This window comes from Carassius gibelio, chromosome A12 (assembly GCF_023724105.1).
Source record: "Carassius gibelio isolate Cgi1373 ecotype wild population from Czech Republic chromosome A12, carGib1.2-hapl.c, whole genome shotgun sequence".
In the NCBI taxonomy this organism is placed as follows: domain Eukaryota; kingdom Metazoa; phylum Chordata; class Actinopteri; order Cypriniformes; family Cyprinidae; genus Carassius; species Carassius gibelio.
Window position 1 is genome coordinate 14,783,299 of NC_068382.1, and position 27,764 is coordinate 14,811,062.

Sequence of the window (27,764 nt, forward strand, 5' to 3'; positions counted from 1 at the left end):
TTGGTCCTTCTCCACAATCTTTCTCAGTGTCCGGTCACCTCTTCTCGTTGTGCAGCGTTTTTGCCACACTTTTTCCTTCCCACAGACTTCCCACTGAGGTGCCTTGATACAGCACTCTGGGAACAGCCTATTCGTTCAGAAATTTCTTTCGGTGTCTTACCCTCTCGCTTGAGGGTGTCAATGATGGCCTTCTGGACAGCAGTCAGGTCTGCAGTCTTACCCATGATTGCGGTTTTGAGTAATGAACCAGGCTGGGATTTTTTAAAAGCCTCAGGAATCTTTTGCAGGTGTTTAGAGTTAATTAGTTGATTCAGATGATTAGGTTAATAGCTCGTTTAGAGAACATTTTCATGATATGCTAATTTTTTGAGATAGGAATTTCGGGTTTTCATGAGCTTTATGCCAAAATCATCAGTATAAAAAAAAAAATAAAAGACCTGAAATATTTCAGTTGGTGTGCAATGAATCTAAAATATATGAAAGTTTAATTTTTATCATTACACTATGGAAAATAATGACCTTTTATCCCAATATGCTAATTTTTTGTACGTACGTACATACGTCGTACATGCATACATACATACACACACACACACACACACACACACACAAAAGGGATAGGCATGATTAATCGACGACCGATAATTGATCGTTTAGAATTTCTTCGATCACGTTAATTTGTTATCCATTAATCAAATGCATTTTTTTTTATCTAATGCAGGTTGAGTCTACTGTGAGTCTTGAAGTAATTAAATGAATTTCACTGTGTGGCAGCAATTAAATATTTTACCACCAGGGTGCAATATTTGTCACCCTACTCGGTTATCTGTGATCTTCCTTTTTGATTTTAAAAGAAATAATGAAGAGGTCACGGCGAAGTGTGGCATGGGACCATTTTGATTTAAAAAGCGAAATAGTTAACTGCAAACATTGCAATGTCGTGTATAAGTACAACACGGCCATGACTCAAATGATGTACCTGTGCATCCCGGCAACGTCAGTTCCCTCAGAGCGGGTGTTTTCGGCGGCTGGACTGCCAGTCACCAGGTTGCGGTCAAGTCTGACCCCAGATCATGTCAACATGCTTATATTTCTTAACAAAAATCCGTAGACTTGTGCAGAACTTGTATGCTAGTTACTAAAGTAAGTTATTTTTCATGAGGCTTTAAGTAGCATAATTTGTTAAGTTAGCGTAATTGTTAGGAAGGCTAATATCTGGCCTTCTCTTCTGGCTTGGATGGTTTTGAGTTACATTTTGACAAAACCTGTCAGATCTAAGTATTATTATGTTTTTTTTATGTTATTGTTTAACATGATTCTTTTATTATTATTATTATTTTGGAACAAATGAGGTCTCTGTACAAGAACACCGGCTCGCAGCTGCAGGTTCCACTGCTTTAGAGCACCGCATATGCACGCGCATATATGTTCGTAGTTTAACTGTCTGCCACAAGTTGATCTTGTAATAAAGGTCTCACCGAGGAAAAACACACTGTATTTTTGTATTCATTGCATTTTTCAAATTATACAAATTAAATAATTAATTATAAAATATTACGCACTTTTACAGACTTTTAAATTAAATGTTCCCTTCTGGTGGAATGAACTCCCCAACTCAATCATAGCAGCTGAGTCCTTAGCCATCTTCAAGAATCGGCTTAAAATCCATTTCTTCCATCTTTATTTGACCCTCTAACTTTAACACTCACTATTCTAATTATATTCTTAAAAAAAATCTAACTACCTTTCTAATCTTTTTGTATTCTATTTTCTTTTCATTTATTATGCAATTGTATATCTATGTGTTTGTTTATGTGTAAAGACCTCTAACTAGCTTGCTCTATTCTTTTATTTTTTATTCTCTCTGTTTTCTTTTTATTTATTATATTAGTTAAAATCCCATGCTACGTGTACTGTGTTAACCTAACTGACACTTGTTATAGCACTTATATATGATTGCTCTTTTTGTTGTTTTTGATTGCTTCCACTGTCTTCATCTGTAAGTCGCTTTGGATAAAAGCGTCTGCTGAATGAATGAATGAATGAATGAATGAATGAATGAATGAATGAATATATATATATATATATATATATATACATATACATATATATATATATACATATATATACATATATACATATATATATATATATATATACATATATATATATATATATATACACACATACATACATACACACACACACACACACATATACATACATGCAAACATTACATGCATATATATATATATAACTACATTAAATGCATTAAAAGCAAATTACATCTTTGTCATCTACCCATGCAAATGACTGAAGTCCATTTTTTCTCTCTCTTGGTGAAAGAGTATGAGCTGATATTATTCAGGTACAGGTTTGTCAGGTTCTGTCAGTAGGTTAGTTGTGTATCAGTTTATACTGTTTTACTTCATTATGGTATGTCTGTAATTATGTAGCACCGTGGTTCTGTGAGGCACGACATTTCGTTCCACTGTATGTCCACACATGTAGAAGAATGACAAAGCTCAACTTGACTTGAACTTGACTTGGCCTGAGACAGACATATCTGTCAAGAACATAATTGACTTCCTCTAACATCACACATACTGCTGGAGATGCTACACAAGGCTGACTAACCAAACTCATAACACAGGCACAATTTACCCATCAGGAACTCCACCTCAGTTGGTCATCCTTGCAACCACGCTCTCATGATCCTCACGAGTACAACTTCATTCTTGCTGTAAGGTCACTTGTAGTAGGCAGTCGGAGGAAATGAGCAGGTCCTTTGATCAAGCATTTTCAAGGTTTTCTTATTTCCTCTTGTTGCTGAGGTCTGCCCATTAAAACATGCTCTATAAATAGACTAATGAAGGTCAAAAGAGAGAGAAAACAGAAACTGAGATGGAAGAAAAATTAAGCAAGTTAGAATAAGAGGCCGCAGCTCGCTATATTACTCATCAGTAACGTGCCCCACAGCTTGCAGTTGTGAAGGTGATCAGCTCCATATGCTGAGTCTCTTAGCATATAAATGCTTACGACTGTTATTATAAGGCCAGCCAAAAGTGGATGGCTTAATTTGTGTAGAGCTCAGAGCACTGGGACAGCAGTCATTCTTCAGAGACTGTTCATCCGTTGACAGATTGTCAGATGCAAAATCAAGCGCACATCACTGCACCCCTAACTGTGTGATGAAAGTAACTGCTCATATGTACTATTACTCTCACGACAGTGACATTAGATGAAGACGATTATTTTTTACATACACAAAGACTATCTACAAAGTCATTAGATGTTAAACAGATGTTGTGGGTGCCAATGGGTCAAGGGGTGTGCCTGGTTAGCATGGCCCAATTAGCCCAGGCTGGTTGATTTCTGCACCATTCTGCCACCAAAATGCATTATTTATTTTTTTTAACTATAGTAAGCTGTACCATTTCATATTTTAATAAGTTGTGTACATACAGTACATACATGATTTTGTTTTCGGTATCTTATTGAGGACATTGCATAGACTTCCATTTATTTTATATCAGATTAAAGATATTTTCTATCAACCTCTACCCCTAAACCTACCCATCACAGAAACATGTGCAGAACACTTGATTTGAATAAAAACATGTTTTGGCTGATTTAAAAAGCCTTTTATCTAGTAAGGACCATTAAAATGTGCTTACTAGTGGTTTTGTCAAAATATTTCACAATATAACATTTGGTCTTCAAGTATAGTCAAAACAAGTACACACACACACAAATTTATGATTTAAAATGTTGTGGTTGGCAATTTTCTCTCTTAAGCTCATCATCATGCATTTATTTTTGTGAAATATTTTTTATTAGAAATAAAAGTTTTATATTTGAATGCATTTTAAAAGGTTATTCAATTTATATTATATATTTATCATTAATGTTATTACTCCAGTCTTAACTGTCATAGGATTAGTGGTCAACCGATGTGTTTTTATACAGCCGATGCCAATATCTTGGAAAGCAGGGGGGCCGGTAGCGGATATATTTTTTTATTATTATTATTATTATTATTATTTAAGAAATTTTAAATCATTTGACAATGGATTAAAAAAAGTGTGTAAATGAATTTGACAGTATTTTTCACAAGTAAGGGGACTCCGTATTCTGGAAAACTTGTGTGCATTGGGAATCATATTTTTCAAATAAAGCCAGGGTAACCCTCATTTTACATACAGCACACAGTGAAAATGACAGTGGGCAAATGCATAAAGCTCAGCATAACTTGAAATCATGTGTTTAAAGTTTAAAGCATTCAATTCACACAGACCGACCATCATGCAGAAAAAACATGATCATGCTGGATGCATATTTGCTTGATGCTGATGGCAAACAAGAAATTATTGTAATGTTTGCCTTTCTATTACTAATAGGCCTAATATAAAAGCAATCAATATAATACTTTCTGTATACATTAATTCCTTTGTTTAACCATTCTGATAAGAACCGACTTCTATCCCTATCAGACAGAATGGTTAACGACGACGAACAAGAGTAAGTTTGAGCACTGTGTGCGTTCAGATGCTGCTGCTGTCAATGTCATCAAAATAAAAGTCACATCGGCCAAGAAGAAAAATGTATTGTAAATGTAATGTCCAATGTATTAGTATTAGAAAAGGCCAAATATCAGCCGATATATCGGCTTTGCCAATATATGAGCCTCCAGAAATAATTCTAATAGGCTAATTTGGTGCTGGGAAACATTACTTATTATCTATGTTGAAAACAGCTGCGTTGCTTAATATTTTTGTTGAAAACATTTTTACAGGATTCTTTAGCCCTATTCAGACAGTTTTACTGTTTTACAGGGGGTCGTTAGAGAAATCTGTTTCACAGACGTACTTGGTGATTTTAATCCCATTCGAATCTGCCAAGTCTGTGTTTTTCCTCACACAACCTCTGTGATAATTCCAGAGCAAATTACCTACTGTTTTTCAGCAAACTCAGTGATCCTCTGAGAAAACTAATCCCGTCAGAATGCGAATGTCTGTGATTGCCCGTGATATTTTATTTCACAACGCGTTTCCATGTGTGTTTTGGCCAACGTGAATTACCGTAGATGCTCTTACCACGCGGATGTTTGATATATTTGCTTAGCGGCAAATAAATAATAATAAAAAAATAATACAAATAATAAAAATCAAGAGCAAGATCGCGTAAACTGTTAATACCGGCTATTGTAATATCAGCATCAGGTAAGATTACTCACGTTCATGTACTCAGTTACATAATGTTTTAATTACATTTAATGAAAAAAAAAAAAAAAAAGGAAAACAAGTTAAACTAAAGGAACCACACATTAACACGGTTTTGTTATACTAGCCATTTTGTATTTATTGTGTAATAATAATACTAAGGCAATCATTCTGAATGAATGCAATGCACGCATACAGTGCGCTTGATCTCTGTGACGCCCAGATGCACAAATCAGACCCTCCCACCTCTGTAATTAACACGGAGATGTTAGTCCCGTCCGAATTGGTACATGAAAATCACAGACGTCAGGTGGTAAGAATCGAAACGCAAACGAAGTTTAGAAAACTAGTCCCGTCCGAATAGTGCTTTTGATGAACAAAGTTCTATACAAACATACATACATACATACATATACATACATACATACATACATATACATATACATACACACACATATATATACATATATATATATATATATATATATATATATATATATATATATAAACAACTATACAAACAAAGTTTTATAACTTTTCCTGTCACTTTTTATCAATTTAGTGCATCCTTATGATGGGTTTGTGTGTGTTTGTGTGTATTTCAAGTCTTATAACTTATGGGGGGGACCACCTGTGCCAACCAATTAATGGCCATTTTAGATGAATGGGAGCTGACAGATAGATTTCAGGTATTATAGATCTCTTCTGTGCATACCAACATAAAGAACACACTCTCATCATCATAACTTTTTCAAACATTACAATTAGAATCTGAGGTTCACATCGTTTCAGCAGAACCTAATCTCTAGCCACCAAGGCAGACCTGAAAAAACAAATACAAAGACCCGGGCCGAGACAGAGCGAGTGTTTGACACAAAGTCACTTAAACTGGCGTGAAAACATAAACAATGATACACACTCTCTTCAACTTGCTGCTTAAAGGAACAAATTACAGAGAACCACATGGCTGTTTTTGCTTTAGATTTGGCGAGGAGAAATCTAGGGTAGAAAAGACAACAAAACGAACAACAGCCAGGTCATCAAAACACAATTAGCCTCAATTATCACTGCTAAATTAATGCCACCTGGAAGTATACCAGTAGGCAGAAGATACACGTTAAACAGGGTAACAGGGTTATTAAACTTCCAATTATAAATGCACACATACAAACACACAGTGAGACTTAAAACAAATATAGAATCTGTGAGGTTTCATTAACTCTGTATATCTTGACTGTTAGACTGACCCTTCAATGACCTGCTCAGTAAGCACTCAATGTTGCTTTAACCCTGCTATATTACAGTTCCATCATTAACAGGTATTATGTTGAAAAAGGAAAATTGGGTCTCATTAAGGTAATAATGGCTGAGGAATGCCAGGATATGTGCTGAAAACAGGACAGGCCTGGATGGAGATAAATAAAAATGACAGGAAGGTAAATGGGAATGGGTGGAGGTAAAGAGGGAATGAGTGGGAGAGGGAAGTTGAGGCCTGGGATAAAACGCTGGATACCATCTTTCATGTCTCCTTCAGTATGACCCTGATGGCTAGACATGGTCATTTTATATCCAATGAGAAGACGTACTCCAAAGCAGGTTTCCAACATAAAGTTATTTTTCCATCTGAGCTGAAACCAAAATATGGCACAAAGAATCTAAAATAGGCAGCTAATCAGAACCAAACATTATTTTTAATATTATTTAATAAGGGCTTTTGGACTAATAGGATTCATCAGTAGTTCAGGCTATGGAGTACAATACAACAAAAAAGAAAAATGAAACACTTTTGCGATGCTCAGGCCAAAACACAGACGTAGAAAATGTACATGTTTATTCATAAGTATCAAAGACTGAAATTGATGTGTGTGTCTGTGGTATCACACACTGGATCATCCATAGGCTGCCTTTTAAGTGTTGCCTATGTTCACCGTATTTACCCAAATAAAAAAATCATCACTTTCAGAAGACAGATTTGGTTCCTTCACCTACATGAGGAAATGCCTTTGCAAGACAAGCAGACCTCACTACACAAAGAACACAGTGTGTGCTAATGTGTGTGCTCGAGCACCTCCTGTGCGCTATGTAACAGGATACAAACAGAAACATGGATACTTGGGAAAATCAGAGCACACTATGCAGAGGAAGGAATGAAAGATTAGAAAAATGCAAAAGGTGAGAAGAGTGGCCTGAACCCCGCACTTACATAATGACCAGTGACAAACTCCCCAATAAATCTTCATTTAAAATACTCTTTAAATGAATAATTTGTCTATTAATAAATGTATTAATTAAACATGCAACAATATATCGGTCTATAACTGATCTCAAGTCACGTGGGAGATGACTGACACATTAGCTCAGGTCAATATTAGCCTCTGAAGGTGCATCTCAGTGTCTGTCCTCAATGTCTCACTGGAGAGAAAATTCTCTTCCATTCTCTTCCACGCGATCAGGGCCATAATATATTTCTCCCGTCTTTCACCCTAATCTAATTTGTGCCTCCATTATTTCTAAATGGTTTTTCATCCCTAACCCAAACGGATGACCTTATAATCTTCTTGAGATACTTCAAAAGTAAAGGAAAAACAGATGAAAAACAAGCGCCAAAAGCTAACTCCAAATTAGGGTAGAAATAGACACCATGTGCTGTCAAGTAATAAAATTTTTATATCAAATTAATTTCACAATGGGCCAAATAATTATTGTAATGAATCGCAAATTAAATCACCATACAGGGGCTTTTTTTGCCCTCATAACTTTAATTTTATAACCATTTAAATGTATTCTATATGTTACAGCATGTTATGATTCGTTGTCCAGCATCATGCTCTTCAATTAGCAATTGCATGCAATGTAAGTATTTTGTACACATTTTAACATGTTATTTTTTCAGTTATTTGAACAAAATTTACATGTAATGTTAATTTGACAATCCTTGTAGTTATACAGTAATTTGTATAAAGTTTACATTTATACCCTTTATACCCTGTCATTCACATAGTTCTCTTACTATATATTTCTGATATAACTATTGATATCAGGAACCACAATACACTGAAACTAAAACACTGAAATTCAGAAACGTTTTTTAGTTTAGTAAGTCTTGTTTTGGCTTCACAGTCTCCGAGACTTGGTCCTCTATCACGATCACTATATAGATCTATCTGCCATGAAAGTCAACAGCAATAAGTCAAAAGAAACAAGTGTTCTAGGACGTTTCGCATGCTTCATTGACATTGTCCTGGAGTACTGAAACTGTCGGAGGAGAAACACAATTCAGAGCTGCAGAGCAGCCTTCTGCTGGAACTGAAGTTCTCAAACTCACAATATTCAATCTAAAAAAAAAAAAAAAAAAAAAAAGTCAAGTATGATTCTATATATATTGCTCAGTCAAACTGATTTTATTTATTAAAAAAATAAAATAAATGATGTACAGCACAACACATTTAACCTGCCTAGAGCCGGATTATCAAAAATCTTAAATTAAAATTTTTTTAAGAATGTTTCTAAAGTGCAATTCTTAAATTATAGAAAAAAGACAACACAACAACACTCAAAGACAACCTACAGCCAAATAATCTTATTGGCAAATGTCTGCTCTGTCTTCGGTTCTCCTATTACTCAGCCTGACAATCTGGATTTAACATATACAACTTTATTTATTCAACAAATACATCTATACACAGTCTTTTGCCTTCCTATAAACCTTTCAGTAACCTTAACCAAAATGACAATTCTTCTGCTGCAGTCACTCCACGTGTATGCAGAACCAAGACCAATTATTTCAGCATCCTGCCATTGCTGTTAATAAATCAGCAATTTAAAGTTACCAAACAGAGGGGAGAGCATTTTAGGATTTGGGTCCCATCCCCAAAGTCCAAGTACTTGAACCCCCCTCCACTTTCTCCTCATTACTCCCCTCACTAAAATACGCATGATGTCATGGTCTGAAAAATGATAGCAATTAATCAGAGCTACTGAATCCTACCCATTCGACTAATCCCAATAATACAAACAGATAAATCATCCTCAGAAACTTGCTAACTACCACACACCGGAGAAAGAGAGAGATTCAACTTTAAAAGAAAGTTCAACTTTGCAGTACTTTTGTCATAATGACTGCATTGGCTGTCTGCACCTGATATATAAATGTATATCAGCATTTATAAAAAAAAAAAAAGGTCACTATCAATTTAATGCATCGTTGCTGAAATAAAAAAACACCAAAAAAAATTCACTATGATAATGCAGTTGATTTATATGCAATCAAAAACTAGTTAGCCATCACATGTATCACAAGTATAAATTGGTTATAAAATCAGACATAATGTCTGTCAGGCAGACAGACAGTATCTTAGGTCTAGAAATTAGCAAGTCAACATCAGTCCAGGAGTGTTACTATACCCTACCACCTCCAAAAAAAATTCTCCACACAAGCACTTTAGTCCAGCATATTTGCTGTTATATAGTTAAAGAAATCTAATACATTGGCAAACCACCCAACAACTGCTCAGCTAAATACAAAAAGATTTAATATGTCATTCTGGGATTCTCAAAACTCAAGAACGCCAATACATGTCAATGCTCATTCACTGTCACTTTCAAGTACAGCCTCAAGCTTGAATTCAAACAGGTTTGTGTAACTGATGACTATACGAGTAAACAGAGGTCTTCATTCTGACAGCTCGCAGTGAAATTAGATGAAATGGAGAAGCGAAAGTTGGCCAGAAATATGGCCTAGGGGAGCTATGAATGACGCGTAAGGGAAAGAGGAACAGACACATACATCTACGTGCTGCAGGAGAGCACTGGACACAGAGCGGTTGAGAGCGTCTGTAAGGTAATGCGGAATGCGGCTCGTGTCATGTTTAGATGGAGGAATATTTGGTCACTCAGGAGCTAGAGGATAAGGGTGAACAGGGAGCGTGAGCCAAACACATCACTAACACTATCGTGGGAGTGCACGTGTATTTATGGGCTTCATGTTCACAAGAGTGTTTTCCACTATGTGAGCTTGAATTATGGCCGCCCCTGTGTGTCTGGCTTTGACAGTATGTGGAAATTTGCATGTGTTTCTAAGTGTGTGTGAGAAGGAAGTTCTCTCACCAAAGGCTCTTTATTCTTGACCAGTCGAATGATCTTGACAGAATCTTCCTCATCATCAATGTCGTCTGGCAGAGGAGGAAGCTCTGGATCGTAACTCTTCCTGGCCACAGTATCATGAACTGACAACAAACTCTGCAACGAGAAGGAGTTGTACAAATAAATAAAAAATCCACAGAAGCACACACAGCAAGACAAACAGTAGTCGTTTGACTGATTTTGTGTAGCTACTCATTTTGGCTAATCATTCCAGCCTTCATATTCCAAGCATCTGCTTGAATCCTATGGTATAAATCATGGAGCTTTAGACGTCTGCTTTAGATTACTACCTCCTACTGACAAATAAAGCTGCTTTTGAATTGATTACAGTCACTATTTCACTACAACCCTCTTTGGCAATGTTGTTTGTTAAAGTGTCGCCAGCAGGAAAAAAAGAACTGAATCAAAACCAAGACCAATCATACTGTCATCTTTCATTTGATTGGATTATTATGAGTATTACGAGTATCCCGCTGGGAATATGGCCACATTGCTGTGAGTTTCCAAGGGGTGAGGACGCTTAAATGGCAGATGGATGGACAGAAAGCAATGAAGTTCTCAGGCATTTCTGTTATTTCACACCTCGGCTGTGAAGAGCATTCAGACATTCATTACTGAACTGTTTTAATGATGCTGTGTGTCAAATGCAGCTGGAAACTCTTTTGGCCCTTTTCTCACTCACATTTCCAATATAAAACTATCTTCCAGTTGTGCGCCAGAGATTAAACAAAAAAAATGGGAGGGAAGAAAAAAAAGAGACAAGACAGAGAGGAGAAGAAAAGTGTCTGTTTTATGACATGGGATTAAGCTCCAGAACAACACTCAACATGTGGCTAAAGCAGAACAGATGGGAGATAGAGAGAGAGTCAAGAGGCTAGTCAGCAGGTCAATTTCATCGGTCCAGCGCTTTACTAAAAATTAGATATTAGAATTATGTGATAATTAATTTGCTTTTGTCTGAACACTTCAGGCTTCTTATCTTTATAGATAAAGTTGAATCTGGATCACTTAGTCAGTCTACCCCAATGCTGCTGAATCCCCTGCTAAAAACATTTACTAGACAGTGAGTCCACAAAAAAACTGCGAAAATAATGACAAGAAAACTTCTATGGCATTTTTTCTCACAAGAAAAAAAAAAAAAAAACCTGGAGTGTGTTCTGATTCATGGACATATGACTCCAATTAGCCAATTCACATAAAAATGGGTTTAAAGCGTTACTGAATATACATCTCACTCATATACTCTGTGTGTCTTACTTGCTGAACTGCAAATTATCAATTTCTATCATGTTCTTCTTGAAATTGAAGGCACAATATGTAAGATTCTTTTATTAAAATATCACAAAACCACTAGAACAGTGTTATATATTTTGCTGACTACTTGCATTACAGACTGCGACCATTGTGTCATTGTGTCTCAATAACCCCTCGATTTTTTTGTTTTGTAGAAAACATATGGAAACACCAACGATGCTTTAAAATGTTGTGTGTTTTAATACCCGTGACGACCGCACATACGCTATCTGTTCTTTATTTTATCGGCTCAGTGTTCATCTTCAGTTCTCTCTTCACAGCAGTTCATTCAGTGTACTGTTTGAGTACATGAATTACTCTGGGATATTGGTTTGTTTGAACTCAGAGGGAGTGTCAGCCACATTAAAAAAAGTTAACAGCTCAAGTATTGGAAGTATTTCTTGTTCCTATTATGACTTTTGTCAGTCTATTTGGGGGTCCTGCTACTCCACAAATCCTGTAGCTCTAAACCAATGGATCTCAACCCGTGGCACGTCATGAAATGACACGCTGCCCACAATGCTGAATAAAATGTAAAAAACTAATAATAACTAAGTGTTTCACCTTAATTTTAGTTTTTACATAGGGAAAAACAGATAGGGTACAAACGAGAAGTCGGAGCAGTGAAGAAGAGTGCTGGACATTCGGCATCAACTTTCGGTTTGCCCCTCCCAAAACAGCTTATACTACTGTTTCAGCTATTAAAGTAGTTCAGTTTTGTATGTTTGGAGCAGTTTTTGATCGTTAAACAGGCATATAAGTTTTGTTTTTAAAGCGGTCAGCACAGAGAGAGAGTTTACATAGCCTATGTTTAATCAGTTTAGCCTTCTCAAATCATCACGAATTGTCTAAAATAAAATCTAAAGATATAAAACAGTTCAAGCATAACGATGTTTTAATGTTAAACCCAGATACATGTGCACTATATCAAATATTTTGTGCAGAGAATGCAAGATAAAGCATGCTTTTTTGGGACATAGGTGCCAGCGCGATCATAATATAAAATAAAATAAAGAAAACAAGCATGCTTTCTGCCGTCTCATCTTGAACCGGAGAGCTTACAAAAATAAACCGAAACTCAGCGAATACATGCCTCACAGACATGATAAATATATCTATAGAAAGCTTTTAATTACTATTTAAAATAATAAAAACAAACTACAAAAAATTTCAATACAATCATAATACGTTTAGGAGGCGCGTCTAATGAGGAAATGACGAGTCAGGCAACTTCATCCTTGGGACACAGACTCAGAAAACACTAGTTTATTAGTAAATAACTCAAATATATTTTTACTATTTCCCTCTGTCACATTCATGGTAATTTTTCCGATGCTTTGGGACATCTTTTGAACTCAATTTGAATGCAGAACTGTTTATCTGCGCTGATAGACTAATTGATATGAATTTTGGATCAGCATAGGCTTTGTGAACGCACCTTTTCTGCAAAGTGCATCTTACAATCGCAACTTCATTGTGCTATTAATCCTTTCAAGCCGATTGTCCCTAAATTGGTCAGTTTTATTAATAGTGTTTTATTAATGGTGAGTATAATTCAAACCAGTCGTCTATTACGATGTCTCTGTAAGAAAAGCAGTTGCATGAATACTAAAGTTTGAAACAAAAAAATTAAACCATCAACAGAAATACTGAACACGTATTACCCTCCATGTTTAAAAATACAAGTGCAGCTGATTAGAGGTTAATGACGTCATAGAATTTACCCATATTTTGGAATGGATGTGTGAATGGTGCTTTTCCGGAAAAAAGATGGAATGTCGTTGACTGTGTGAACAGCGGATTTTTGAATTTACCGGTAAAGTCGTTCTGGTAATTTTACGCAAATTTACTGATATTACTGTGTGAAAGAGGCTAATGATGAATAAAGTCGTAGTTTTTGCTATTTTTAGAACAAAATGTATTTTCGATGCTTCAAAAAATTATAACCAACCCTCTGATGTCACATGGACTACTTTAATGATGTTTTTCTTACCTTTCTGGATATGGAGATTAGACCGTACACACTGGGACTGAGAGCTCTCTGACTAAATCTAAAATATCTTAAACTGTGTTCCAAAGATAAACGGAGGTCTCACGGGTTTGGAACGACATGAGGGTGAGTTATTAATGAAATAATGACACTAATATACCTAACAATGTTAAATGTAATCTTTAGTCAATGAAAATTGATATCCATTTTCATACTGTGCAGTGCACTATAATGCTGTGATGTCATAACATGAAATAAGTATGATCTTATCTGTATTGCGCACCACATAGAAGCATGCTAAAATACATTCAAATCACCTTAGAAGCAGCATAGTTATGTTATAGAGAAGCAATCTAGTCTCTAACAACTAATTCACTGCATAAATACATGATGAACAGTTCGAAACATTTAAATAATTCTTCCTATGTACAGAGTTCAGAAGAAACCAATGAGTCAAACCATATTTTTGGATTTTCCTGGAAAAATCACTTCACTCTGTTCCCACAGAATCTGTCCACAGTCCAACAACTCTAAACTCTAAATTCACTACCCTGCCATATACAACACACTCAAACTCAAACACACACAAAGAGTCTGGTTTACTATCCTTGTGGGGAATCTACATAGCCATCATGGTTTTTATACTGTATAAAAAATTACATTCTATCAACCTACACCTAAACATACCCCTCACAGAAGTTTTTTTTTTTTTTTTTTACATTCTCAAAAATAACAAAGCTTGTTTCCCCATTGAGACCTCAATTTAGGTACCCACACTGACACGAGTCCCCATGTGTCGGTGTGTATTCAGGTTTAAGTCCTCACCGGGATAGAAAAACACACACACACACACACACACACATATGTTTGTTTTTGTAAAAAGTGGGGACATCCCATAGGCGTAATGGTTTTTATAATGCAGAAACTGTATATTCTATCGCCCTTCACCAAGCCTACACCTAACACTCACAGGAAACTTAGTGCATTTTTACTTCTCAAAAAAAATCATTCTGTATGATTTATAAGCGTTTTGAAAAATGGGGACATTTTTAAATGTCCTCATAAGTCACCCTCTCCTTGTAATATCAGTGTCATACCCACGTCATTATACAGAGTTGTGTCCTGATATGTCATAAAAATAAGAGAGCGCGCGTGTGTGTGTGTCTATATATATATATATATATATATATATATATATATATATATATATATATATATATATATATATATATATATATATATATATATATATATATATATAAGTGTTTTCTGTAGAGCTAAACTCTCTCCTGAGGTTGGAGGAACAGGGTCAACATCAGGCCAGGTGGCAAAAGAGTGAATTGAGGGTCGAAATCAGTAAATAATATCTTCAGGTACTCTTGCCACATGGCTGTGTGTGAGCATGTTAATTAGTTATACTGGGCCTCTTACAACAACAAATTGCTGAACTTGTTCAAATAAAGTCTGGGAAATGTAACTGGGCATGCATTCCTCATTAGGAAAGAGTTTGTCATCTGAACAGTCATTATTCAAGCTGCTAAACTGACTACCCATACACACTGCCTATACAAAAACTGTACAAGAGAAAAGGACAAAGTAAAACACCTCTATATATTTTCCTACACCAACTGGAGAGCCACTCATCTCCTCTTTCTCGCTCAGACCAGAGCAGCGCTTTCTTTCCGCAACACGTGGATTGCCGTAATTGCTGCTTTCATCAATGTCAATATAAGTCTGTAAGCGGGTCTAATATGAGTAAAATGTGTTTTTTCATGTGTGAATCATACAGGAGGGAGGAGGAAAGAGATTGTTTAATAGGTTCTGATTTATGTCTGGTTGAAGGGAATGGATCATTTCAACACTAATTGAGAGCGATACAGTTACTATCGTACAGACACGCCATTCTAGTCCCCAGAAGCCATCTGCTAGCGTTTTACACAGCACCAGCAGACACTGGGTTAAAGACAAAGAAAAGAAAAACAGATGAAAGAAAATAAGAATAAAGAAAGAAGGACAGAGAGTCCAATGATGGTGTAGCCAGACTAATGCAGATTAAAGGCAATATACACTACAGTTCAAAAGAATGGGGCCAGTATGCTTTGCCATCACAGGAATAGATGTCATTTTAAAATATTACAGAAAACTGTTTTTGTTTAAATCTGTTTTAATCTCAAATAAATGCAGATTTGAGGAGCATAAGAAACTTCCAAAATCATTACAAATAAATACATGTGCACAATCAGTCAAAAACATGCTTAAAATACTGATCTAAAGGCTTACAGTTTAAACAAATAGATTTTTAGCAATATAAATTATGCCAATGTATGACTAAGAGAGAGAGAGAAAAAAAATTCCTATTTTTTTTTTATTTATTTCTGGGTTTCATTTCATAGATGTGTCACTTAATACTTTTGATGACTGATATTGCTCATAAATGTTGAAAATAGTAATAATAAAGAATGAGAATGTGTGTCCAAACTTTTAACAGGTAGCATAACAACAATTAATGCTACAGTATATCTGATGTCACTTTCTTGGTTTTTGTTTACTCTCTTACCTTCATATGTGGTTTGGACAGCAGCTTGACAAGCTCTCTCATCTCATTACTTGCACTTCTTCCCTGAAGTTCCTCCGTCAACTGATAGGAAAGGACAAAAAGGATAGCAAGACAGAGAAACAGAAACCAGAGAACAGGAGAAAAAGAGCATCGATAACATTCATGAACACATGTCTTGGTCATAAAGACATGAACACAGATATATTATGAAAAATTTGAGTAAGAATGTCTCCCTTATGGCAGGTAGCAGGTGAAGAGTGTGTGTGTGTGTGTGTGTGTGTGTGTTTAAGAGATTGAGAGATTTATAGCAGTGCAGACGGACACTAAATGAAGCACAGATACACGTTGCTGTTTCTCTGAGCGAGGAGAGAGACAGAGAGAGATGAGCTTGTTCCCTAGGTCCATTTGAAGAGTTACTCCTTGGACACAACCTTATTACTGACCCCACTCGCTCTGGATGTGTGTGTGTGTGTGTGTATATGAGCGAGTCTGCTGAACTGCTGCAATCAGTTTTTAAAGAATCACTCCCTTAGGATGTCCGTAGACTTTTCCAGTAACCAGCCAAAAGGGAGGTGACGTTCAATTGAGTATGTTTGATAGTGACCCTTAGTGACACATGCGCAATCTCTCTCTCTCTCTCTCTCACACACACACACACACACATTACATCAGGTGTATAACAGATACATGCCACCCACTGTGGCCGATGTCATAGCAAGCACAGGTCATATTATACGGAGGAAAAACGGCACGTGCAGATCCAGGATTAGTCTTATATGACTATGGTTTTGCACATGTACACTACAGTATACAGCGATGAAGCGAAGAGAAGAATTTGGACACTTAATGCACACTTAAAAATGTACAAATGTGTGAATTTATGTAATTTGTTTAAAGTCTATAATTGAAGTCTTTGAATATTTCATAAATATTTAACCGTTAACCCTCGCAAATGCTAGCAAATCCAGCTGTTAAAACTTAATTCTATCCAACTCAAAAACACATCTCTGGTACTCTGTGATGGTCCATCTGTGTGAACTGGATGCGGACAGGACAGTTGTGCGGTCATTGGACAGCCACATAAAAGACTAACTTTAAATGCTTGATTTCAAATTATGCTGCACTCTTGCCAGTTTTCCACGGTGTCATATTCATATCATATTTATTATGAACTGTATGTAAAAATAGTTGTGTGGTCATTGAGAAAATATGATTCCCAGTATGCACAGGCTTATCAGATTACTGAGTGCACTGCTGAGTCCCTCGCATTTTATCCATGTTTTTAACGTTTCATTTATAAGTGAAAAATACCATAATAGGATTACAAAATCAAGAAGTTGCTATCTGAAGTATGAATGTTTATTTTACCACTACAAAACATCCAAGAATCATTTTAAAGAAACAGTTCACAAAAACTTAAGTTTAAATTTATAACAACACTTTGTTCAAAATTCATTAAAAAAACAAAAAACAAATCAAAGTCATTATTAAGTGCCATTAAATGTCCAAACACTGGAAACTATTTATTGACAATTGTGAGTTTCAGTAGTTAATCAACCAAGAAACTTAATCTCTTGCAAAACGGTCTCTTGATTTTTGTTAATATAGACCAAAAATTTAATTGCGGACTAATATTCATCGCAAAATCAGTTACAATGCCATACAAAGTGGCCTGTTTTTGTCTTACAACAAAATAAATCTTTTAGGACCTGCAGCTTTTGTTTCAGACAGCAACAATCACAGCACATCTGGCTTATGACATCTGTATTGTGTCTGGCAATGGAATGATCATCTAAAATAACTCTACAAGCGGTTTCTATTAATCAATCAGAGATATCATTTTGCTGCTCTGGTGTAATCTGACATCATTGTAATGCATTTGCTTGACTGATGTCTCCAGAACAGACTTCTGCATTTGAGAGGTATGAGCGGAGTGGAGTATCATCCAACAGGCTCTGGAGCGCTCCATTTTTCCACAGTCTAATGGAAGACACAAGGGACTCAATGGGGACTTAATCTGGCAACTGTTTTTATTCGGACTGAGACCTGCATGTGGAAGTAGCGTTCTTTACTGCCTACCTGTGGCCAGAATGAGAACTGCACACCTGATGCTTAACTCAATACTGTTGTTCAGATTAGAGTGTGTGCATTTCATCTCTGCTAAAGCTTTCTGCTGAAATGCGTGTGTGAGGTGCTTGCCTGCTGCGTCAGTGCTAGACAGCATCTCGGGCCAGATGGAGGTTAAAATGGCGTTTTATGCTGCACTATAAATTAAAGCTCCATTAGCGAAACTTTATACTTGAATGAGCAGCGGCAGCAAACCCACTACAGTGTTCAAAACAGCAGCACCCCGTATATTCCTCACAGCAACAGATGAAAACAATACGTCTGAAAAAACACAGGAGGGGCTCGGAGTAATTTGGTTGCTTTGGCTGTTCGACCCTTTGATGGACCACATCCGCTCACACATGCAGGTATCGGGTTATCCGTGTGTGGGACCTTTAGGGGCACTGAAGGAAAGTGTAAATCTGAGGGGCGGATCGGAGCTGCAGGTTGAGAAAGTTCCATAACAGAAGTAAAGATTTAGGGAAACACAAGATGGCTGGTTGCCACAGTCCACAGAGACATGAGTGAACAGGAAACGGACGTGTATTAGCTCCACTTGGATCAGAAGGAAGTAGATTTGAGGACCAAAACCATGCTGTTTGAACAGACGTGGCATCTTTTATTACGTAAAATCACTTCAGAATATTCTGGATACTCAAAGAATTTTTGCTCATCTTAAAGTCTTCTCTGTGTTCTTTCCTTCTGTCTTTCCTCTCTCTGATCATATCCAGAGTAAACTCTTCAAAGTTAACATCGGTTTGTGTGTGTGTGTATGTCTATGCAGCCATGTTGATATAGTAGTCAGTTTACATTATGCAAGTCATTGAGGAGTTTAAAAGTTGAGTGTTTTATAATACTGATGACTAATGTCTTATACAGACACATACACACAAAATACTCCTCGCCTCATCTCACACTCTCATCTGCAGCCCATATACTTGTGTTCTCTGCCTCAGACATCCATCCATCTTTTTTTTCTCCTTTAAATGACAAGTTCCTCCTGTAGTCAGTTTTAAGCTAGACATGTTAGGAGACGCATGTGGATGTTTTCAAAGGCACACATTGTGCATGTATGTGCGTGTATATCCAGGCAAAAGTGTGTAAATTTGAGAAACATTAAAGTGTTTTGGTTTTTAACAGGAAGTGTGTGCATGTGGTTCACTCACATCTTGAGCCAGTGAGCCGGCGCTGTCCAGTACTGGAGTTGGAGCACGGTCTTCATAACACTGTAACTTCTCATGGATCTAATAAGTAGAGAAACAGGAAACAGAGTGATCACTTAAAGTAAGTGTGGAATCTAAACTGACTCGTTCACTTTCCTAATGTTTACTTTCCAATGTGCTCCTTCCAATGTTCCTGGTCTTATTGTGAAGTATTACATTTTAAACTAAATAACCAACAGAATTTTTAACACTCTTTAAACAAATGTTTGACAACAAATCACTTTTCTTTTCCACTCACATCACTTAAGTCACACAGCTATTGGATAATGTTAACCAAAAGACAAATTAAGGACTCAATATTGAAATTATATTTGAAACTGGTAAGCCAATCATTTTTTTCATGTTATCGTCAATAACCAACAGACAGACAATGTTAAAATTCTATATAATTTTGCCTAAATACATGAATAATAATAATAATATTAATAATACACAAAAAAGTTTTTAGTTTTATTAAATTTAGACATTACTACATTATAATGTACAGCATAAAAACTGTATATTGATTTTGATACTTGCCAAAGATTACATTTAGAAGTATCATTAAATTGTCAATTTATAAAGTATTTATTCATCGTTTTTTTTTTTTTTTAAGTGATGACAAAGGTAAATGTTATAATAAAGAAAAAAATAAAATTCTAAAATAATACTAAAAAATATATAATAAATGAATAAATACATAGATTCCTGGTGGACAAAACAGGTTAAATGCTAATGATTAAAATTCAAAAAGTAGAATATGTGTTAGGATCAAAGTATTCTGACAAAAAATAGAAAGTAAAGTAAAGACCATGTTTTTAATGGCTGTCAAATGTACTGGTTATGTAATATCTGTTCAACCATTTCATTCTTCCTGAAATTGTGTTACCAGGACAACATCACGGTCAGAAACCATGCAGAAGCTACCAGCACATTTAGACTGGACACTGCAGTGAAAGAGAAATTCAACTGCTACCAAGAGGGCTAAATATTTATCAAGACAAGACAAATGACTCCTCCACTTCACTATGAAAACCAGCCCTGTGGCAAAGTAAGGGAATGCTAGGAGTTGGATCAACCGGATCCGAGAGAGCCAAAGATGCAGTTTTTCTGGATCTCCTTCTCCAGAGCCGTTTGTGATGTGGCGAAGCTCGGCCATGGTAAGAACTTTTGTCAGGGCCGTGACGAACAAACTGTGCTTTCTTAGTTCCTCTGTTTGCAACCCTCAAAACGTACTGAACTCTGAGCGGGGTCACCGTCTGCTACTACAGCAGCGGTGCAGAAGTGGAATCTCTCGCACACCGGCAAACACACACACAGGCCAAGAAAAGAGATCTTTTTTTTTATCCACTCTGACACACATAGACTCATACACACTTGGCAGAGAGGGAATGGAATGTGGGATCTGGTGAAGGATGGAACGTAACTGTCCGGTTCCTGCACATTCCAGGGAGCGACATCTGTTTAGGCCGTCTGAGCCATGGCAGAGCGGTTTTTGCTCTGTACAGTTTAGATTCCATCAGAGGCTGAGTGAGATTCAATGCCTTTATTTACAGCTCGGGCCATTCTCCAGATACCTGCCTGTCCACACAGGAGCGCCAGAGAGCAGACATTTAAAATCCATTACAGGGCCCTTACACTGATCATAGCTCACGTTCCACAGTGAAAAGGACAGGAAATGAGAGTAATGAAGAGTAATACCTTCAAGCGTTAGTGCACCGTTATTCCACTGCATCACAGAGACCTTGCAGACTGATAAACAATTTCTTATTTTTTCAGATTTAAAATTGCACAGTAGGACAAAGAACAATGTGAATCAGCCACGATTGTAAGGCTATAGTTAAGGAGTCAATTAGTGAAGTTAACCTCACTGAATTTAACTAATAACATTTGTGGTAGATTCAATATTTTTATGCTTTAAAAAAATTAATTTAGAGAAGGCAATAACCACACACACACACACACACACACACACACAAAGTACTGTTAAAAAAACAGTGAGAACCTTGCAAATGGTAACGTTCGGTGCAAGTTTTTTTTTTTTTTTTATACAAAAAAAAAAACATCTTATGTGAACAGCCCCTAAAAACACAGCATATGCTTCCTTTGACTAGCCATCATACAATGGTGTCATTTTTACTGATCTCTGGCTTGACACTTAAGTAATGAGTATTAAAACCACTGATCTATAATATAGCTATATATATATAGATCAGTGATTAAAACATATGAATAAACAAAGCAATGTTTCGGTAAACACAGTGTGTTTTATGGTCAAGGTCCAGATCACAGGCTACAATGCAGCAGTGTCTAAATCCATTTGGACCAGACATTCAATACCCACAAGCCCTTAACAAAACTCGAGTGGAGAACATAAACAGGTGAGAGAAACGGCAGCCAGTCTGGCCTCTGGGTCCTCCAAGAGCGTTCTGCAGCCAAACAAACAGCTTTAAACACAATTACACTGAACGTTGACAGATACGGAGGAGGGGAAACTTGATGTGGAATTTAGGGAATATGACAGAAAAAAAGGGGGAGAGGAGTATAGAAAGCATCAAAGAAAAAGGCTCCATTTCAAAAATGAATCATCTGGGTTCTAAATATATAGGCAGCTGACTTCTAACAGATTTCTGAGTGAAAGGAAACATTTGTGACTGATTTGGAACAATTACACTATTATTCAAAGGTTTTGTCTAAAGATTTTTTTTTGTTGTTTTTTATGTTTTTGAAAGTAGTTTATTTTACTCAGCTTGGCTGTATTTATGTGAAATGTTGAATTGTTAAAATGTAAAATAAACTGTTCTATTTTAATATAAGACTATTCTAGAATTTAATTTATGGCAAAGTTTCATTTATAGCAGCTATTTGTGCAGTCTTCAGTGTCACACACACAGATACATACACACCTGATCATAATGAGATCAAGGTTAAAAATAGTAGTGCTGCTTTTTTTTGTAGAAACAGATACTTTTTTGGTCTTAGAGAAAAAAAAATCACAATGTTCTCTTACCAGTCCTGATTCTTACAAACAGTGTACTGACAAAGCGTTCAGTATATTTATATACTTTTCTGATTTCTCCTTTCACGTTCATATGTATATGGCACCAGCTTATTTCGCAATATTAGATATTTGATCTAAAGTCCACATCCATAGATCCTCCTTTTAAAGAAATTTAGGAATGTAGTTGAAAGTGGACTAAACAGACCGATTAAAACACTAGGTGTAAGCAGGAATGTTTCTCCCTTTTCTACTTGTGATTGACCAAAATGCATCTTAATAACAGGAGTAAAAAGAGCCTGAGAGGTAGCGAGTTGTATGGCAATGGTATGTATTAGTGGTATACAGAGATGTATAGTAACGAAGTAGAACTACTTCACTACTGTACTTAAGTACTAAAAGGCGGTATCTGTACTTTACTAGAGTATTATTTTTTTCTCCTACTTCCACTTTTACTTCGGTACATATTTTCGCTGAGTTTAATACTTTTACTCCGATATTTTTTTTATGTGCTGCATCGTTACTCGTTACAATTATAATAATGTTACGAATCATTCCATTACAAACCACTGCCAGAACTGTAGATGGCAGGTTTGATGAAGCTGGCACATCATTGAGCGAATCAAGCGAGACTGCGCGTGCTGACTGAACTGCTGTGAAGAGAGAGATGAACACCGAGCCGAGCCAGATAATGACTCGTTCACGAGTCAAGAACCGGTTGCATCGGTTTTCGGATGACCAGTAACGTTAGTTCTTTCTGACAGTTCGATTCAATAAACTAGTTGAAGAAAACAGGTAACCGATTCTTTTGCGCTCGATGCAATGGCGTCATTGGCGTTGACTGCACATGGGCTCATAACATTAACACAGAATCAGTTCAGAATCAATCACCAAAAGAATCAGTTCGGTTCCAGACGCTCTGTGTGTCGGTTTGCTTCACGCTAAATCACACATGCGCAGTATCATCAGCTCCTCGGTTCACGAATCGGACGCTTCTGACAGAAACGGTTCTTGACTCGTGAACGAGTCATTATCTGGCTCGGCTCGGTGTTCATCTTCAGTTCTCTCTTCACAGCAGTTCAGTCAGTGTACTGTTTGAGTCAATGAATTACTCCGGGATATTGGTTTGTTTTAACTCAGAGGGAGTTTCAGACACATTAAACAAGTTAACAGCTTAATTCATCTGTGGATTAATGCGTATTGGAGACGCGAACTGTTTAAAACGATTCAGTTCGATTTGGTGGACTGTTTCAAAAAGATCCGGTTACATCGAATGATTCGTTCGCGAACCAGATATCACAAACTGCTTTGTTTTTAACTGTCTTACAACAGACACGGAAGAGAAGACAGTGCTGAATAAAGTCGTAGTTTTTGCTATTTTTGGACCAAAATGTATTTTCGATGCTTCAAAAAATTCTAAATGACCCTTGATGTCTTACGGGTTTGAAACAACATGAGGGTAAGTTATTAATGACATAATTTTGCAAATTGGGCTAACTAACCCTAGTAACCATATTTTGTTTACAAGAAGTTACAGTCAAAGGAATTGTGACTGTCCTTTAGGTTAATCATTTGAAATAGTAAAAACAATATGTTCAAACTTTTGACTACTTTCTTTAATAGCTACATAACACAATACTTCTACCTTTACTTTCAGTACTTGAGTAGTAAATTTTAAAATAGACTACTTGCAATACTTAAGTACAAAAAATGTTGAATACTTTAGTACTTCTACTTAAGTGTGGTGCTTAAAGAGCACTTCAACTTCTACTCAAGTCACTTTTTTGATAGAGCACTTGTAATTTTACTCAAGTATGGTTCTCTAGTATTTTATACATCTCTGGTGGTATATCATTTCTGCTCTGGGCATACAAACATCCGTAATGTTGAAATGATATTGACCTCTTCTCTTCCGCTTGTCTCAAAGTGACCAGAGCAGCTGGATTGAGTAACCCCTGATGGTCCAAGACCTGCGTGGCCCAAAACAGCACCAGTGGCCCTTCTGCACCTCATCACCTCACACTTAAACTGATCGCAGACCTTCAGAGAGCAAGACAGGAAAAGCCTGCAGACAGATGGGTTTGACTGTGAGATGCCTGTCAGAGAGGGATGTTTACACAGACCCTGCCATACACACCTACTTAACTCATCTTGTATGAAAAGTTCAGAAGATACACTGGTTAATGTTCTGCGTAAAAGTTACATCTCAGAACTTAAACTTAAATAACATTAACATTTAAACCAGCACATCTGTTCCAGAAATGAAGGGCAAACATCTTCGCAGTGATGTGTGGCATTCCTCATTTCTAATATCCAGTTTTATAACTCATTAAACAGAAGGAAAGGCAGTACGTGCGGCACTTGAAATACGCAAATTTAGATTTATGAAAGCTACGGCATTGTGACTACAGCGGAAAGATCCACAATTGTGAGACAGAGCCCACATTTTCCTTATGAACGAAGAAAAAAGGTGACTGTCATGTAAAAGCAGTTTATGATATCAGATTGGCTTGTATGAGAAATGCTTCAACATTCCTCAGATGAGGTCTTGCCCTTGCCCCTCGTGTCTATAACCAAGCACTCATGCTCTAAACGGGAGTATAATGTAATATGTCAGTAGGTTTTATGGATTAAACATATACCACATATGTCTGCATTCTATCCCAAACACATTCAGTATCCCTGACAAACGCATGTGTGCACACATAAAAAAATACACACTCTCACTCAAGCATATGTGTGTATGAGTGTACAGAGATCTGCATTTGTTGACTCTGGAATATAGAAGGCTTGTATTACTCTGGGAATTTATTTTGGATGCAGAATACGGATTATAAAGAATCGGAATCAGACACCAGCTGCTCTTTAAGAGACTTCGCAAACATTAATATGGTGGCTCGGTGTTAAGTAGGAAAATGTACAGCCGTAACTGCCAGCGACTGGGACTCCAACAAATACATATTCAGCGTCTCAAATTCAACAGTAGGGCAGACATTTCCGTCTGTGCTATAAACTGATAAATAGATAAGTGTAAGATTTAAACTGCCTGACTCTATATGGAAAGCCTTAATATAGTGAGAGTGGAACTTATTTTTTGACTGGGTTTGCCAAGGTCAAGTGAAATAATAATAATAATAATAATACTAATAACAACAAAAAGCCTTTAATGTGATACCATACTTTTCTCAGGTAGCCCTTTTCCAATAGAACTGGCCTATGATTCCACAGACCTGATAACTGACTCTGATACGAAGCTGTTCCTATATTACCTTTCCTATTATCCTATAAACAATTCCTTTTATCATCAAATGTTGAAAATAATTTTTTGATGAATAAAGAATGCAAAAAGCATAGCATTTATTTGAAATATTTTGTAACAATCATTTACACTTTTCGCAAAATAAAATCCTTACTGATAAAATTGACTTGATGTTTTGTGTATTTAAAGCATCACAATTAAGTGACTTGCAGTCAACACAGTGGCTTTAAACCGACTCTTATTTAAAAATGTATGTTATACAGTCATTGTTCATTTTTAGTTCATGACCATTATACTCAAAATCAGAATTTTGATCTGATCAAAGCTAATCTTATTCTGGTTAAGGGGCCTGTTTGTCAGGTCTGGAACTAAATTTTCCATGGGGGGAAATGAATAAAACAAGGCCAGATAGGGCACTTGGGCCGTTAGTGGGAAAGCAGGAAAGAGCAATAATTTGTGCTCCATTATGTCTGCTTTAGTAAATAAGAGCAAATAAGGTTGTTAAAGTCCCACACAAAGGTAATGCTACTGCAGTCCAAAACCTCAGAGTCCTATGAGGTCGTCAACTTTCCCCATCACACCGCAGGTGTGTCATGTTCCCCCTAGAGGGCTGAATACAGGAGTCTGTGCTGAATCTGGCTTCCTCTTATAATAAAAAATACAGAAATGTAAAGAGGTGAAAACCACAGACATTAGCAGCTGATCTCACAGCTGGGTTAAGTTTACGAGCTGAGGATTAGGTGTTGGTGTTGGTGTTGGTGTGTGTGGGGGGGGGGGGGGCACCAAAAAATGGACAAAATCCATATGCAAAAAAAAAAAAAATAAGAATAAAATATCTGTATTAATATCAGTGTAAATGCTGCATTACAAAAATAATAATAATAATAAAAAGATAAAACAAATACATCTTATCAAACTTTATAGTAAAGGCTAAAAACTTCTTGGGAAAGATAATTTTACTTTCTCAATAGAACAATTTTGAAGGAAAATGTCAAAATTATTACTCTCTTCCTTTATCTTACTCATCTTATATAGAAACACACAGTGTACACACACACACACACACACGCACGCACGCACCCCTAACCTAGGTGGAAATTACAGATTGTGTCAGATTTCCTGTAAGGCTCTTTGGAATGTCACATTGGCAGAGGAACAGAGTGCTGCAGGACATGTGTGAAACCCTGCTGTAATTGCATGGAGAGAAGAGAGGAGAGGTCTTTGGCTCAGACCGCAGTCTGCTGTCCTGCCTGTCAGACCTCCTCTGCGGCTACGAGTAGACTGTTATACAAAGCACTTCGGAAGCACAGATCAGCTCAGTCCACAACACTTAGAATCCAGTGTTCAACAGGACATACAGTCAGTGAACTATGAATCACAAATGGGCCTAAGTACCATAGTATCAGTAACATCAGTGATTGACTATTAAAACAGGCACAGCATAACTGGACTAAACTGATTTTCTAAAAGTGGCATGTGAAAACCTTTCAAAAAGACAAGCCAGATAATAAAATTAAATAAGAAGAGAGAGAAGAATTTAAATTACAAAAACAATTAAAACCACAGATTTAGATCAACATGGCATACGACCTATGTGCTATTTCAAGCCTGAAAAAGTTCATATTTAACCTAAATCTCTACATTTTTCTGGATGTGCCTTTAGATCACCACTTTTTATAACCAGCTGTACAAACATCACAACACTCTCTTTAAAAACACAATCACAGATGCAAAGAGAGAGAGATTTACTGACATGGTGTTAGGTCACATCTAAAAGAATAGATTACATCTAACACTGCACACATACACTCACCTTGACCAATGAATGTAGACTCCTCTCCCCAAACATGGCGTGTAGAAAAGAGCAGTCATCAGCACGCTCAATATGAGGCTGCAGCTGAGACGGCAGTACAGACAACAGCTCATACAAACCTGCAGAGGAAATACAGGAAATACATTACACACCCAGACACACACAAAGCCAATACCCAAAGA

At 36.6% G+C, this 27,764-nt stretch overlaps 1 protein-coding gene across 3 annotated transcripts in view; it reads right to left on the reverse strand.

Moving 5' to 3' along the window:
- The window catches only part of LOC128025252 (MAGUK p55 subfamily member 7), a gene marked incomplete at its 5' end in the record, with an annotated part of 83,438 nt that overhangs the window by 47,559 nt on the left and 8,115 nt on the right, over positions 1–27,764 (reverse strand). For all 3 annotated transcript variants that reach the window (XM_052611427.1, XM_052611426.1, XM_052611428.1), the window contains 4 exon segments: positions 10,329–10,460; positions 16,205–16,285; positions 19,477–19,554; positions 27,583–27,701. In XM_052611427.1, the coding sequence (XP_052467387.1) occupies positions 10,329–10,460; positions 16,205–16,285; positions 19,477–19,554; positions 27,583–27,701 (410 nt within the window).